This window comes from Eurytemora carolleeae, unplaced genomic scaffold (assembly GCF_000591075.1).
Source record: "Eurytemora carolleeae unplaced genomic scaffold, Eaff_2.0 scaffold70, whole genome shotgun sequence".
NCBI lineage: Eukaryota > Metazoa > Arthropoda > Copepoda > Calanoida > Temoridae > Eurytemora > Eurytemora carolleeae.
In genome coordinates, this window is record NW_019396054.1 from 114,994 (window position 1) to 132,311 (window position 17,318).

General features: G+C 30.5%; 2 protein-coding genes across 3 annotated transcripts; both read left to right on the forward strand.

The window, feature by feature from the left end:
• Positions 1–5,185: 5,185 nt before the first annotated feature.
• LOC111706320 (uncharacterized) lies at positions 5,186–8,849 on the forward strand. 2 transcript variants are annotated; one of them, XM_023479175.1, is made up of 5 exons: positions 5,186–6,328; positions 6,599–6,755; positions 7,275–7,561; positions 8,258–8,334; positions 8,739–8,849. In XM_023479175.1, exons 1-5 carry the CDS (start codon positions 5,377–5,379, stop codon positions 8,838–8,840), a joined length of 1,575 nt encoding a protein of 524 aa, XP_023334943.1. In that variant the 5' UTR covers positions 5,186–5,376; the 3' UTR covers positions 8,841–8,849. The 2 variants fall into 2 exon arrangements, with proteins under 2 accessions (XP_023334943.1, XP_023334939.1); XM_023479171.1 differs by having other exon boundaries at positions 5,194–6,755.
• A 512-nt stretch (positions 8,850–9,361) lies between these two features.
• On the forward strand, positions 9,362–16,588 carry LOC111706336 (leucine-rich repeat neuronal protein 3). Its single transcript, XM_023479186.1, has 11 exons — positions 9,362–9,449; positions 9,878–9,979; positions 10,208–10,266; positions 10,818–10,898; positions 11,769–11,850; positions 12,038–12,095; positions 13,688–13,796; positions 14,256–14,365; positions 14,423–14,465; positions 15,087–15,168; positions 16,428–16,588. The coding sequence occupies exons 5-11, from the start codon at positions 11,771–11,773 to the stop codon at positions 16,501–16,503; spliced, it is 558 nt and encodes a 185-aa protein (XP_023334954.1). The 5' UTR covers positions 9,362–9,449; positions 9,878–9,979; positions 10,208–10,266; positions 10,818–10,898; positions 11,769–11,770; the 3' UTR covers positions 16,504–16,588.
• Positions 16,589–17,318: the final 730 nt, after the last annotated feature.

Genomic DNA, 17,318 nt, shown 5'->3' on the forward strand with positions numbered 1-17,318 from the left:
ACCGGAGATATGAAGAATTTGTTAAGATCTTATTTTGGTTTTTAATAATTTAATATCGGAACTCAAGTCTTAATATCTCCTACGATGTCAACATCGCAATAAAAGTAGACCACATTTCGGAAATGCCAGGCTCAGGACTAAAAACATTTGATTATTATTGTTTTAAGAATTTTATATGTAAAAGCAGGTGACGACTGATTGCCGCAGATAATTTCAAACATCAAAGACGACCTTCAAGCAGTCTTGCTTCTGTCATGTTTAGTAGGACACCTTGTATTAAAAATACACAATTCGTTTAGGATAATTTCAAACTTACGTGCAATTTACTTTAGTTTGACATGCAATTTACTTTAATTGACGTGCAATGTACTTTGGTTTCACATGTAATTTACTTTAGTTTGACATACAATTTACTTTGGTTTGACATGAAATTTACTTTGGTTTGACATGCAATTTACTTTGGTTTGACGTGCGATTTACTTTGGTTTGACGTGCGATTTACTTTGGTTTGACATGAAATTTACTTTAGTTTGGCGTGCAATTTACTTTAGTTTGGCGTGCAATTTACATTAGTTTGTCATGCAATTTGCTTTAATTTGACGTGCAATTTTAGTTTATTTTGCTCTAGCTCTAAATTAAGCTCTTCTTCTTCTAATCGACTTACTAACCTTGATCAGCTGAATATGACTTTAAATGTTGAAACGACATTGAAAGTCCGAGAGACAGAGCAATGATTGTGGCAAAAAGATGTATTTTTACTTCCCCCATTTTAGACTTTAGTCTGAAAAATAGTAATCCTTGATGATTATTTATCTAGATAAAGAATTATTGTATTTCTTTTTTTTCTGATAACCTCTATTTCATGCTTTTTTATTTTATTCCTTTTTACTCTGAATTTAAATTCTTTCACTTGGTAACATGTTTTTTTTTCCATCATAGGAGAGATCGAATATGTATATCTATATATATATGCTAGGCTTTTAGGGCGCTTCGCGCCCAACTTCTATTTAAATTGTGAACATGTTATTTTTGTTTACATTTTAAAACAAAGAAGAAAAAAATTTTGCGGATTTTTAAAAAGAATTCGCGGATTTTCAAGAATTCAATTTTTTTTACAAGATTTAAAACCTTATAAAACACATTTTTTTTATCATTCATAAACCTTCCCTGTGGTCACGTGATGTCCCACAAAAAAATTGGGCCCGATTGGTTCATCCGTTTTGACGTTTATTGGATACAAAAAACAGACAGACAAGCCAAATTTATATATAGAATAGATAGATATATAGAAATAGGTGTGATAGAAATAATATCTTGCGGATCTTTTTTAAGGGTCTTATACAGAGGGGATGATAGTTCTCTACCTGTGTGATCAGAGTCAGTTAGCTGTACTGTATACACTTACAACTGTTTACTAATATTGATATACTATGTGGTTAGGCCAGAATCTTCTTATAATAAAAAAATATGCAGTGCTCTCTCGGTATAGTTCATGGCCTATACAATTAGTAAAGGATTATCGTACATCAGCACTCTATACACTATAACCTCGTTGGTCTTTTAATTATAGATAACACTGTCTTTATAAAGCGAAATTCGTATCCCCTGAAGCTGAAGTGCCTAATATTATCTTACTTTTAGTGGTTTAACACTTCATATATCATTTATGATCAATTAACCAGAAACCAGTAATTATCTAATCATTGTAAGAATTTATGTATATGTTATAGATATAAACTAGGCAGAGATGGCGCTTCGCACGCTCTTTCTAGCATTTAATTAAATATTTTATAAACGGCAACAATTTTTTTGCTTATATTTAAAAATGTACAGTAAGAATCAGATACCTCTGAAATAGAAAGACGACTTTTAGTATGACTTTAAATATTCCTATGAACATGAAACAAACCAGTCGTAAACAAACTTATTTCACTTGATACTTGATAAAATTAGCAAATCATTTAATTTGTAACATCATCAAGTACACTTAAGTATTGATTTAATGCCGTATTCCTATTCCACATGTTTTCTTGTTCTGACTGTAGCAATTAAAATATTCGCGGGTTTTTCTGTGGATTTCTAATTTTTTGACAAACTAAAAATTTGACAGGGCAACATTTCTAAATTTCGACTTCAAAAAGGAGTTGGGAGTTATGACAACAAATATTAAACTAATCTACTCAGCTGTATTGACGTTTATTGGACACAATATTCACATCTTTTTTATTTGCGTTCAAATAGGAGATTAAATTATGAATCCTGTTTTTTTACTGTAAAAAGTTGGTTTTCATTTTCATTTAAAGATTTGACATCAAGTCCAGAGTTTTTTATTCCAAAGATTTTCCCAAGAAAACCGGAAGTTAATCTCCGGATATTTTTTATTTTTATGTTTCACTGAGCAGCGATGTATTAGAACTGAGAGATAGTGAAGAAATGATATCATTGATATAAACATTTACTCGGCTTCACTCCGCGCGTTTCCGCCAGGATGACAGCGTTGAAATCTACGAAAAAATTTTAAATAATCAAAAATTATTTCAACAATTTATTTTATAAAAAAAACTGCCTCCCCCCCTTCGTTAAACTTTTCTTTTAAACATCGATAGTATAACTTGAAAAAATGTAAATTTTACCATCAGTTTCGTTTTTTTCTGTCGAAATGATTTGAGATTGTCCTTTTCCAAAAAATAAAATTTCTCATAAAAAGAGTTTTTCCTAATAACAAAAAAAGTAAGTAAGAAAGAAAATAAAGAAAAAAATTTGCTCTCTATAGCCATTCAAAACTTCCTTTATATAAGGCATAAGCAGTGAAAAAGTATACCATGGCATTTTAGACCTAATCCAATTACTGCATTTATTATTCTTTCTAAGGCCACAACTTATGTATCGTGATCCTGTGACTTAATCCACTGCAGACAGATCAACCTGAGATATTGAAAACATAATTGATGTCAGATTTGTCCGAATTAGCGCATTAAAGGGACTGTAAACGCAATTTCAAGAAGTATTTATTCTATATATAAATTTGGCTTGTCTGTCTGTTTGTCTGTTTGTTTGTATCCAATAAACGTCAAAACGGCTGAACCAATCGGGCCCAAATTTTTTGTGGGACATCACGTGACCACAGGGAAGGTTTATGAATGATAAAATAAAAAAAAAGAAATGTGTTTTAAAGGTTTTTAATTTTGTAAAAAAAATTTAATTCTTGAAAATCCGAGAATTTTTTTTTAAAAATCCGCCAAATTTTTCTTCTTTGTTTTTAAATGCAAACAAAAAGAACATGTTCACAATTTAAATAAAAGATAAACGCAAAGCGCCCTAAAAGTCTAGAAAGAAGGGCGCGAAGCGCCTTGAATTTCTAGTTCTTAAAAAAGGAGGAAGTCCGATGCACAATGGTACCCTTAATACGCTTTTTTCATCAAGAATGGATGAAATATCCCTGACGTTAGGCATTAATCTCTTTAAAAATTGATTATTTTTACAAAAGAAACAATGGAAGCCATATATTAGAACTATCCCCTTCTCAATGTATAAAAACCACAACATTTTCCAAAATTTTGATTAACAGAAGGTTTAGAGGATATCGTTGTGGAACGGAGGGTGACTTTAAATATCAACGACAGTCCCTTTAAACCCAGTTCAATGATTTGAACTTGAATATCTTAACCGGGGGGGGGGTTGCTTTTTATCGAATATGCTTTTATTAGATTTATATATATTACATATTACCAGCTCTGGATGATGCAGGTTAAACCAGAATCCCTAGAAAATGATTGAAAGGTTGACAGGTTGACAAGTTGACACAAGGTCGATATTTCAAGTTTAAATTATTATTAATTAGTTTCCGGGTATTAATTTAACACACAGTGGGAACCAGAAATATTCAGACTGAAAAGACGACGGTTAGACTTAAATTTTGATTTTATATATAGTCCAGTAAATATGAACACACACCAATTGGGCAGTGTGCACAGACCCATCTCACTTTCAGCTGAAACTATTTGCTAATTTATAACAACACTAGCCTTAGAGGGCGCTTCGCGCCCATCTTCTAAATTAATTGTGAACAATGTTCTCTTTGTTCACATCGTAAAACAAAACAAAAATAATTCGCGGATTTTCACAAAACATTTCGTGGATTTTCAAAATTTTAAAAATTTAATGAAGATCAAATTTTGATGGAGACAAATATTTGAAATTTTGATCATTCATAAACCTTCCCTGTGGTCACGTGATGTCCCACAAAAAATTTTGGCCCGATCGGTTCAGCCGTTTTGACGTCTATTGGATACAAACAAACAGACAAACAGACAAACAAACAGACAGACAAGCTAAATTTATATATAGATATAACAAACCCTAATTTTTTATTGCTTTCTAACTGTAAATGAGATCAATTATGCCAATTTCCGTCATTTTCTCTGTTGCATGAATTAACAAGTGACTTTTTTAGAGAATCACAATGGATATCTTGTTAAATTTCAGATTGGAAAACATGGCGATCACTAACATTTTTGCACAGAAAAATGTTTAAAGGTTTCCATGATGAATTAATAATGTATCGTTATCAGTCTCATTGAACTTGATTATAGAGAGGCTTGGAGCTCAACGTCAACATAATTCAGTAATATTCCATTTAAAGGGACTGTAAAGGAGAAATGAAAGGGGGTATAGGCTGAAAGCTATTCACATTTAGCTCTTGATCCTAACCCATTAAAGTTATATCTGATGTTCCTGTCTCAAGAAATTGGTATAAAACTGTGTTAGTCCACAAAAAAATGGAAAAAAGCTGCTGCTATCAGGGGTGCAGGAATTTGGCCAAGAAGAAACTTTTTTAACATTCCAATGGGAGAGTCCATAGTTTACATTTTTCAAGGAGGGAGGGGGATTTAGCCTCCTTAGTCCCTGTATATTCTGAGGTCTGACGGCTAAATATCTATTTTGGCATTTTTTTCAGAGGTTCAAATTCACTTCTTGTGATCTTATTCTGAAGGTTTAATAGTTCTCAAAAAATGAACAATGTATATTGTTAAACTTTTAAAGATATTTTATTGAAAAAATGTTATGTCATTATTATATGAAAAGCAATTTTTATCACAGTAAAAAGTTGTAATCTCTGTCTTTTAGCTATATTGGTGAAAATTGTGTGAGGATATATTTATATTGATAGTAAATAGGCTTCAACATAAAAACTTAAATTTTATTGTATCAACATTATGTTTGATTCAATGGAGTCTTTTACATTTTGGAGGATTTTTTTAAATATCGACAAAAAACTAAAATTTATAACATTTTCCCAATTATTCAACTATTTTGCCTAATTTAGTAGATTTAAGGAAATGTTTCTTATCATAGAACAGAATTGTTGTCAGTTGAATGATAATGGCGTGCATGTCAACTAATTTGGTATTATTACTTCTAGCGTATTTGTTTCAACTATACTTCGCCTTTGAAATAAAGAAGAATAAAGATGAGCTGCTGTGTGCTTCAGGAAAATTAGATTTTTATAAGTATGAAGAGGATTTAAATCCAAAACATGTCTCGTTCCTTATCAAAACATCATTAAGAGATAGCATATTGTTGTCCCAAAATTTGAATACGTCATTGTTGGTAAAGCACTCTTATCGAGAGAACAGTATACAGTTGTTTAACTCCAACAATGAATACGTTACAAGTAATGGTCCACCAATATTCAATCTGCTAAGGATTATAGTAGATATCAGAGATTTATGCTTTACTGGAGATTTCATGCTTGCAATGAAGAACTGCTCAGAATCTGATGTTCAAATACCTATACTAAGAATAAATGCTCAGCGCGACCTCCTCAGGAAAATATCAGAAAAGTACAAAAATAAAACAAATTTGATACAAATCAGTAAAACATCTGTTGGAAAACTTAAGCTGGAGAAACTTGATTTTTTAAAAGTTTTAAATGAATTCAATTGTCCGGACATCAAAGTCAAGATCTGGATAAGCTCCAATGGCTACCAAAAAGAAATTGTCTCAGAGAAGCTTGAAATTTCAATGAAAGATCTTCATGAAACCAAAGAATTGAATATCTCTGAACAGGCACAATGTAAATCATTTAAATCTTATGATAAACTTACACTCAACGTGCTTGGTAAGTTTCTTGATGTGGCGACTGATCGTGAGTATGATGATGAAAGTCGATTGACACAGATGTTTGAGTTAGGTGGAGAGCTACCTCCTGTAGAACCTATGTTTGCCTGGGATGACAGTACACATGAATTATGGTTAAAGGATGAACAAGTTGACAGCTTGAAAGGATGTTTTACTGAAGCATTTTTCCAAGGAGTAAAACTTTCAGGAACTAAAGCAGGATTTAGGATAGAATCCAAACTCTACTGCCGCTATAAATCCTTCCAAATCGTCTTGCAAAATAATTCTCTAGTTCACAGCTATCATCCGAAATTTAATTTGAAATATTTAGGAAATATTACATTGGAAATTCTTAATCTTTCTTTCAGGCAGTGCGCTTTTTTAGATCTTGAAATAGAGTGTATTGATAAAAAGGCAAAGGTTCCTGAAACGTTTAATGAAAGGTTTAGATCAGATAATGGATTTATTATTCCGGCAGAGAAATTCATGAACAAGCGATGTAGAGTCAAAGGCTATTCTGATCAATATATTGAAATTTCTCCTCCTGAGGAAATAGGCTATTTGCTCCCTATGGGAATTGTAACGGCACTGCTATTAACTTTGATTCTGATTGGAGTGTTGCTGTTTATATACAGGTAGAGACATGGGCGTGTTCGCATTTTTTTATCATTTTGAGCGCTCATTGTTCGTGAAAAAAAACCCCATTTCTTTCGTTTTATTTCAATCGTTAAAAAAAAATAATTTTGGTTATTTTCTATTTAAATCTTCGTTTTCTCAGTGAATGATTGTTTAGTATAAACGTTCGTTAAGTAAAAGTGTTATTTTATAAAAATATTTCGTTCAATCAAATCATTTGTTCATTAAGAAAATCAATAGTTTTTTCAAAAGATTGTTGGAAAAATGCGTTTACAGTAAATAAACTATCGTTTTTCAAAAAATCGTTTGTTCAGTAAAAAATGATTGTTTTTTCAAAATCTTTTGAAAAATTCGTTCATTCAGTAAAAAGAACAATCATTTTATTCACTTGTATTCTTAAACGATTTTAAATTGTTCATATTTAATTTTTTTGTTCGTTTTTAAAAATCGTTCATGAAAAAATTCGTTCGTTCTCAAAAATGTTCGATGACAAAGACGATGCCCATCTCTATATACAGGGACAAGGTTCAAAATATGCAATTCAAGTTTACTAGTTCCCTGCAAGATCTTCACAAGAAAAAAGAAAAAGTAACAGACATTTCTTCTGCCGTGAGACTCAAAATGGACGACATTGTGAATTTGAATAAAGAGTTTGAAAAATTGAATATAATATCCAGTGAAGAGATTGAACCCAAACAAACTTTTAATCTAGCTACCAGTCCAGAGGTAGTCAAGAACCAAAGGAACAGATACAAAAATATTTTACCCTTTGATTCCAATGTTGTTATGCTAGATACGCCTAAAGGTAACTTATACTTTATGCTGAGGAAAATAACCACTGTGTAATCTGGTTTGCTCCTGTCAAAAATCATTGTTTTCTTAGTGTGTTTGTTTTTGCTTTCAAAAAATAGATGATTGTTTCACAGAGTTTAAAAGTTAAAATTCTTATATCTATCCCATCATGATAAAACATGTTAAACCTTAAACATATCGTAAACAGGTAAGCTTTGCAAAAAGTAAATAGAAGAAAATATGTTTAGGCTGCTCATTTACGACCTTTAAATTCTATCAAAGTGATAAATAAGTAGAACTATCAAAGTGATAAATAAGTAGAACTGTCTTTGATAATTTTTGATAAGTTGAACACAACAAAAAGAATTTCCTTTAAAGGGACTGTTACTGTAATTTCAAATGACTTTCTCTGCAAAGATGCCAATGTTACCCTTAACAGCTTAACCCTTAACAGTATGAGTAAAATATTAATGTTTTTGATTTTAAAAAATGATTATTTTTACTTGGGGGTTCTCTACAAAAGTGACATTCAAGTTTCCACTGCAGGAATACATTTAGAAATGATCAGAACTAATTACTTAAAAACTATGGATAGATGACGATATATTTCACATTATTGGTCACATAAAGTTCCAAGGGTACCTTTGTGAAACTGGTATTGTCACTTTAAATTACGCTTACAGTCCCATTAACATGTGATTATTTTAAGGTGAGGTTCCTCTACCGTATGTGTATGCATCTGACATTAAATTCAATGGTTTCAAACAAACCTATCTGGCAGTTCAGGTCTATATCTCAAAAAGGATTGAGTCTTTGCCACAAACTCTGATTTTTAAATCCCAATATCTTAACAACCCAATGTTATAGACCTTAGATATTTCAAACTATGACTTCTGTTATATCAAGAAATCAAAGTTTGAAATATCAAAGGTTTTAATTTGGTTGTAGATATATATAGGTATTAGAAAATTGGGATTTGTTGCAAAGACTCGATTCCTTTCTTGTTATTTATTGTTAAAATATTATCTTTTTCCTACAAAAGATTCTGTTGGAAATTGCAGTATAGCTTGGGAAACAGCTTTCCCGAGAAACTAAGTTTTCCCTATTAAAGTCAACCCACTCAACTTATATTTTCATTTTAATATAATTATTTGTAAACATCTATTTCCGGAAAACTTGTTTGCTTTTAGGCTCCGAAAGTGAAGGCAATGCCCAGTTTCTGGCAGATGGTTTTAGAAAGAAAAGTTAGAATTATTGTCATGATCACAGGGCTAGTTGAGAACAAGAGGTAGGTTGGAAAGAAGGAATTATTGTAATATATATATATATAAATATATATATATTTCTAACTATGTATAAAGGAAAATTAGACCCATAAAACTGTAAAAGAAAGACGATATTTAAACATTGTTTACTTGATGATTTCAGAAAGCAAACAGTTTTAACAATAGCTTACACATCAACCTAATAAGTGAAATGGGTCTTTCCTAACTGGGAATTTCTGTGTTCAATGAACTAACTTGAGTCTTACAGTCGTCTTTCTATTCCACTGTTTTATTGGTACCACATGCAAAAGAAACTATAACAGTGATAACCAGAAAAATCTGGAATTGGAAGTCGACTTTTAGACTCAAGTTATGACTTTAATTAGTCCAACGAACAGTAATTGTGCAGTATAAACAGACCCTATTCACTTAATAAGTTTTTTAATAACTTACTATAGCTAAGATATTAGCTTTAAAACAACATTAAATTCACGTTAATATCACGGTAATGTCGTTTTTCTATTCTCTAGTTTCTGATTAGCACTGTTTAAATAAAGATGTTCTGATCTCTAGATTAGATTTGTCATACAACGATCTGAAAGGTGTTGATGGTATCGAACCAAGTCCTCTTTCTAGGTATAGTAAAATAATTTTTCGATTTTTCATTTTTTTCGGGGCCCACTGCAAAATAGGAATTTCTATTCGTCCCCCTAAAAATATCACTGCATATGCCTAACAAAATTATATTTTTATTTATATTCCTCTGAAGTTTAATGTGCCTAGAGAAAAACTGTTAAATAGTTCTAAACGTTTTAGGAGTATCCTTTTAATGTTTTAAGATATGCTAACAAAGAATTGAAATATCTATTTAAGCATTTTTATATCTATTTAAGCATCTTGCCTATGAGTATGTGAGTGACAATATGTGATTTTGACGGTATTTAATTTCTAAAATTTCTGAAAGGTATTCCCCACCCCCCCGTAACAATACCTTTCGAAGAAGTCGTATTTTGATCTCAAATTTAATTAATAAATGCCGCGTTCATAAATTTATTTTTGTCTAGACTGAGTGCACTACTGTACCTTGACCTCAGCAATTGTTCTTTAGATCGTCTTCATATAGATTTTCTTCATAACAATAAATTTCTTACTGAACTACGCCTCAGGAAAAAAGAAAGCCTTTAAAAAAATTTCTATTTTTTAAGATTGTGTCGAAATTCTTAATTTTCGATAATGTTTTGAAAACCTTAAATGTTTTGAGGTCTTCATTACAGTAAAGGAAGTTATAATACTGCAGTTAATGGTTCACATTTATCAAAAATTTATGTTAGCCAAAACTCAAATCATTTTGTATACATTTTCGACATTCAAAAATACTGTGGCTTCATTTTTAGCAAAAATCAAATAGACTACATTCCTACTACTGCTCTTTTTGATACAAGAGCAAGTTTAGGTAAATTATCTATTTACTAGAAATTCAAGGCGCTTCGCGCCCTTCTTTCTAGGCTTTTAGGGCGCTTCGCGCCCATCTTCTATTTAAATTGTGATCATGTTCTTTTTGTTTACATTTCAAAACAAAGATAAAAAAGTTTTGCGGATTTTTAAAAAAAATTCGCGGATTTTCAAAAATTTAAATTTTTTACAAAATTAAAAACCTCTAAAACACCAATTTTTAAAATTTCAATCATTCATAAACCTTCCCTGGGGTCCCTAGATGTCCCACAAAAAATTTGGGCCCGATCGGTTCAGCCGTTTTGACGTTTATTGGATACAAACAGACAGACAGATAAACAGACAAACAGACAAGCCAAATTTATATATAGATGTTTGGGCTGAAGCGATCGGTTGAAATTGAAAAAATGTCTAAATGTCGACATTTATTGCTTGATCAGAAATCCTCAAAAATGTTCGTTTACTGCAATTTAAATATCACAGGTTAAATGCTTCAATTGTTTCTTGAAACGCAAAATTTTAAATTAGTTTGAGAAATATTTACATTTTTAGAATTTTTGGATTTGAGTGAGAATCCCATTAAATCGGTTTCATCACATGCATTTCATGGACTTTATGGATTAAAAACATTAGGAAAATTAGGATAATTCAATTAATATTAAATAAATTAAATTTAACAATTATTAACCTGTAACTCTCATTAACAATGATAAAGATTTTGATAATCTAAATTTTATTCTCTGCTTTAGAAATACACATATTACTTTTGGAAAAAATCTTCAAGGATTTAAAAAACTCTATTTTTTCCTCGTAAAATATCTATGTATTCAAGTTATAATTCTAAAATAAATTAAAACTAATTTATCTTTAATGCCCTGTAGCCAGGTGCTTCAACTACTTCTTTTTATCTATTAAAAGAAAAATGGGTCGGCTGATTTTCGATACAAAAAATATTTGGTCAAACTGTTTAGCATGACTTTTCTTGATGTTAGAATTATTCAAAGCTTTAAAAATTTGATCAAAGTTTTCAAAGATTCTTTCAACGTTTTCAAAGATTCTATCAACGTTTTCAAAGATTCTTTCAACGTTTTCAAAGATTTTTTCAACGTTGTCAAAGATTCTTTCAACGTTTTTAAAGATTCTTTCAGCGTTTTCAAAAGTTCTTTCAACGTTTTCAAAGATTCTTTCAACGTTTTCAAAGATTCTTTCAACGTTTTCAAAGATTCTTTCAACGTTTTCAAAGATTCTATCAACGTTTTCAAAAATTCTATCAAAACGAATGTCTCTTTAAAATACTATTTTATTGACCAAACTAACTTTCGTGGTATATATTAGATGGGTCAGATACAGCTATATGAATTCTTCACATATCTGTCAGTGAATTCATAGTTTCGACTATCTAAGGTCTACGACGAAAGGTTTCAAAGAAATAGGGTATCAGAGTTTTTGGCAAAAGACTTAATACCTAAAAATTATGGTGTTTTAAAATTATCCTGACTCCAGTGATGAGCAGTATGCCTACTCTAGAAGACATTGATGCTCTTGCTTTCCATGATCTTCACTCCCTAGAGACATTAGACTGCAGGCAAACTGATTATACAGATATAGAGTGTTATTGGATTTAATAGCTTTAATTAAAGGGACTGTAAGCGTAATTTCAATTTACACTTTAATGTTGGCAATGTCCGATTTCCAACGCAGTACCCTCTGGAAGATATTGTATAGTTTGTCTAGTTTAAAACTCTGGGTCTGTTTAATCATAATAATTAAAGGGATAATGAAAACCTCAAGCACTTTCATCCTCAGGCCTTTAAGGATAATTTATTCCAGGTAAACATGCAGTGAGACTTTTAGACTCAAGTTATGAATTTTAATACTCCAATGAACATAAAAAACGTGTCAACTGTGCAGTGTAATCAGAATAATTTTATTTGATAAGTGATTTAATAAGTGACTACTTTCTTAATCTTTGAACTAGTTTAGTAGTTCAGCAAATAGCGAGGATCCCTAGTTCTTTAATTAAGTCTAATTGGTTGAACAGAATTATGCTTCTGCCAATGATAAACGGGGCACTCAATTTTTTAGATTTGTAAACTTTGGCAATTTCAACTTTTTCCCTCGAATATCCTTTTCATGGTGTGTTTTTATAAACATGAATAGTTTTAAATGAACACGATCTAAAGCTCTTAAAGTCCAAGAACCTGAGTCCCGTAACAACCAATCAAAGGAACCTGAGTCCCGTAACAACCAATCAAAGGAACCTGAGTCCTGTAACAACCAATCAAAGGAACCTGAGTCCCGTAACAACCAATCAAAGGAATCTGAGTCCCGTAACAACCAATCAGAGGATATAATTCTATTCAAACTGTAATTTCAAATAACTGTGAAGCACAAATCTGTTAGATCTATATTCCAAATTATAAATTATGTTAGATAAAAATATTCAAGTTTGAAATATCAAAGGTTTACGCCATCATGTTGCAAAGATTTTAGGATTAGAAAAATTGAGTTTGTGGCAAAAGTCTCAAATCCTTTGCTTGAACTAAATCCAGTTTTTTCAAAGGAACTATTATTATATACATATATTATATTATTATATATATATAAAGATTTACTCACACACAAAGATAAAAATACACATATAAACGGTGTAGTTTAAACTTGTTTAATTAAATTTTTGAAAATACAGGTTTCCACAAGAAAAGAGAAAAATATGCAAAATTATGCACAAATAGACAACATTGATTATTACTCATTGCATAACATATTTATCATTTCAGTTATTACGTAATCATCGAATCCTTCAACATATAAATTATTCATTCTTGTATTTAAAAGTTCTTGTAAAACCGGAACTTTCCATGCATGTTCCAATGGTACATCAAAATATTTTATTTGTTTCTTAACTAACATTTTAATAAGATCCGAAGGATTTACAGAACAATCATTTGCAAAAGAAAATAAATTTCTGCCAGGAACTGTGTTAAGGTAATTTTAACATAAATTAGAATTACTTGAGCGTATATAAATAGACTGTTTTACCGGCCGGGGTTTAATCTTTTCAAATCTCATCTCTGATCTAAAAAGGTTTCCAACAAGGAACTCAATAACTGAGATATTTTAAAGTTCTTTTGGTTTTACTACAGTGAAACCCTTAATAACGAATACATCGGAAGAATTTATCAAATGTCGTCTTGACAATTTTTTAATGAGTTTTACACTTTATTAGGTAAATTTTAGTATTTGCGAAAATAAATAAACAGCCCATGAATTTGCGGGAACAGTGTTAAAGAGTTCCATATAATCATTTAATTAAAAAAAACTAAATATCTGCAACATTTCATTATCAGAAAGTGAAGAATACGACATTTGATGAATTTTTTCGATGTATTCGTTATTAAGGGTTTCACTAAATAATTTAGGATGTTTCATTAATGGAGTTACGATATCTCTATATCTCTGGAAATTCCCTTTCTACAATATCTCAACAGCTAGTTGACTGGTCCAAGCTCTCTGAACTTCTTATCGGAGGTAGAAAAATATATTTTGAATTTGCTTTTAAATATTTGGTTTGTTTTGTCTGTTTGTTTCTAATTAACGTCCCATCGGCGAAACCAATTAACTCAAAATTTTTGTATGTATTTTGAAAAAATGGCGATTTGAAAAAAAAACATTTAAATGCCAAAAATATGAGTAATAAAAAGGATCCCGGGAAGATTGCAAATTCCTAGTATTTTAAATTATAATGGGTTTAAAGAGCTTAACAATTAAAAATTCATTGCATTTCAATCCGTTTTGAGAAGGTTAAAATTGCACAGTAAAAGGAGTTACAGAAGGTATGCTCTAGAAAGGAATTGAGTCTTTGCCTAATGCTTATCCTATATCTTTGCAACCCATAATGATGGTGCATATGCAACTTTTCATATTTCAATCTTACAGAATTCATAAAAAAAATTAGAGTTTGTGACAAAAACTCAATTTTACTATCAGGAAACGCATTGGAATGTGACTGCGAGCTGGCCTGGCTCTCCACAGGGGTTAACTCTACCTGGATCAATGACGTCACGTGTTCTGGACCACAGGAATTGGCGGGAAAATTGGTAATTTCAAGCTATAATTTTATAAGAGTTATAAATAGTTGATATTTTTTCTTCAAGGTATTAAATGCTGCCTCAGATATGAAGTGTGATCAAACATTAGGAAATTATTCATTAAAGAAAACTTTGTGGCTGTTATAAGTAATGTCATAAAATATTTTTAACTCAGAAAAATGAAAACTTCGAAGCATTACCATATAGTTGGAATTTTTCTAAACCATGGTTAAATAACCCTGAAAAGTTGACATTTAAATTATCAGAGGGTATTTTCATAATTTCAGTGCTGGTCTTTTAGGGCGCCTATTTTAATAAAACAATTTTAACTTTCAGAGCTGTTGTTATTCAGGTCAACATTTTTTAACCGTTCTCCACGAAATGTTAGAGGATTTTTTTGTTTACATTCTTGCATGTTTACAAATATTAATTGACATTTTTCCGTGCAAAATTTAATCATTCCAAAAAATTCCCTTGGAACATGGGAGTTGTCATAAAAATGTTGAAACAAAAATTTGTGACAACTGATATGCTCCAAGGAAAGGTTTGTGGCAACTGATATGATCCAAGGAAAGGTTTGTGGCAACTGATATGATCGAAGGAAAGATTTGTGGCAAGTCGGATTGAAAAAGTCGGATTGCCTAAAAGTATGATACATTAATTAAACGATTGAAGTCCATCAAGCTTCTATTGGAGAGCCATAAGAGCCTGGTAATGAATGGTTGTGAAGGAATTGAGGTTCTGACTGTTCTAGCGGTAATAGTGATGGGGTTCACTCTCTTTATAATACTAGGATATATATTTGCTCGCAGGTAAATAGTAGGTTCTTAACAAATAGAATCGTTACCATATACAGGTTACCCACAAAGGATGAGACTTCAGAGACGACATAACTAATAATTATACGTAATTTATTCAGTTATTTATCCAACATCCTTTAGTATTCTGGTTGCCATAATTATCAAAATATCATTTAAGAATTTATTCAGTTATTTCTCCAACATCCTTTAGTATTCTGGTTGCCATAATTATCAAAATATCATTTAAGAATTTATTTAGTTATTTCTCCAACATCCTTTAGTATTCTGGTTGCCATAATTATCAAAATATCATTTAAGAATTTATTCAGTTATTTCTCAAACATCCTTTAGTATTTTGATTGCCATAATTATCAAAATATCATTTAAGAATTACACATTATTTACATTCAAAGTTTTTTTGGTTTTCAAGTGGCTTAACTAATCCTACGGGTGTAACATTTTGTATTTAAAAGCAAATTTTTAAACATCTTAAACTTCATCAATAAGTGCTTATATCCATGAAAAGATGACAATGCATGATTCAATCCGGATATGAATTAGATATCAATGTTTATAATTTTGAAAACTGATTATCGTCAACTTTTGGTTTCGTACAAAAATTACCTGATTTCTGCTGCAGGAAAACATATAGGAACTATCACCAGAATTGAACAGTTTTAAAGTTAGAAAAACGACCATTTCTTTAACATTATTGATTAGATAAGGGTTCCAAGGGTATCGCTTTGAATCAGACATTGTCGTCTTTGCTTTGAGGGTCAGTTGAACTTACGCTTAGAGTCTTTCTAACTAAAATCTATATTATATTTTCACACAATGGCCTCATCATGTTCCTAAAATATATCTAATATTTTCAGACAATGGCCTCATCATGTTCTTAAAATATATTATATATTTTCAGACAATGGCCTCATCATGTTCCTAAAATATATTATATATTTTCAGACAATGGCCTAATCATGTTCCTAAAATATATTTAATATTTTCAGACAATGGCCTCATCATTTTCCTAAAATATATTATATATTTTCAGACAATGGCCTCATCATGTTCCTAAAATATATTTAATATTTTCAGACAATGGCCTAATCATTTTCCTAAAATATATTTAATATTTTCAGACAATGGCCTAATCATTTTCCTAAAATATATTTAATATTTTCAGACAATGGCCTAATCATTTTCCTAAAATATATTATATATTTTCACACAATGGCCTCATCATGTTCCTAAAATATATTTAATATTTTCAGACAATGGCCTCATCATGTTCCTAAAATTAACCTATTTGGTGAGTCTGCTGTCCCCCAGTATTTCCCTCTCAGCTGAACACTGTAAATATTGTACAATGTACATTTATCACGATTAATAGATCTTTTTTTAAATCTAAATAAATACCTGCAATATTTTTCTACAATAATTGCATGTTTTTTTTAATATTTTTCTCCCATTTGAGTAAAACTAGCTGAAGTGCATGGCGTAGCCCGTGGAATCAAAAACACTTTTAGAAAAATAATTTGAGTTTTAAGGAAGAATAATAATTTCGAATATTTTTAGTGTATGTTGGTCCAACACTAATCGTTTGTACGTTGTAATGTAAATATAATTTGTGTGCAATCATGCTTCGTTCTTCCACTCAATCTTGGCTTTTCATTTCTAAGTTCTTTCAGGTCTATATTACGCTTCATAACAGATTCCATGACAGATTTTAATGAACTTAATAATTCTTAAATTTAAGGCTTTTAATATATCTACTTGTAAATATATATCTACGAAAAATAAAACCAATTTATTATTTGAAAGGGAGCAGTGGCCATTTTGGCCCTGTGGCTGGCTAATTGTATTTTAATTTATTTCATATATTTAACATTAAAAAAACTGTAATACATATAAAAATAGCATACAGATCGTTAAATCATTTATTTCAAGAAAAAAATAAATTTCAGAAAATCTATTAAATTTAAGATAATGGAATTGAAATATTGAATTGAATTGAATTGAAACACATTTAGTTTTAGTTAAAGTTTTTCAATTTTTCTTATTTGATCGCAAACATTTAAAGTTTAAAGGGTGTCCGAAAGTTTCGAAACAAACATGTGAATTAAAACTTTTAACTCGTTTTGACCCAAGAATTTGTGAATACC

What these genes read in the sequence shown, in the direction of transcription:
- LOC111706336 (XM_023479186.1), top strand. Translation starts at nt 11,771, where the DNA reads ATGAGCAGTATGCCTACTCTAGAAGACATTGATGCTCTTGCTTTCCAT. An exon ending in TTAAGGATAATTTATTCCAG is followed by an intron (nt 12,096 to 13,687) that starts GTAAACATGCAG and finishes TAAATAATTTAG; the next exon opens with GATGTTTCATTAATGGAGTT. An exon ending in CTCTGAACTTCTTATCGGAG is followed by an intron (nt 13,797 to 14,255) that starts GTAGAAAAATAT and finishes TTTTACTATCAG; the next exon opens with GAAACGCATTGGAATGTGAC.
- LOC111706320 (XM_023479171.1), top strand. Translation starts at nt 5,377, where the DNA reads ATGATAATGGCGTGCATGTCAACTAATTTGGTATTATTACTTCTAGCG. An exon ending in TATGCTAGATACGCCTAAAG is followed by an intron (nt 7,562 to 8,257) that starts GTAACTTATACT and finishes GATTATTTTAAG; the next exon opens with GTGAGGTTCCTCTACCGTAT. An exon ending in AAACCTATCTGGCAGTTCAG is followed by an intron (nt 8,335 to 8,738) that starts GTCTATATCTCA and finishes GTTTGCTTTTAG; the next exon opens with GCTCCGAAAGTGAAGGCAAT.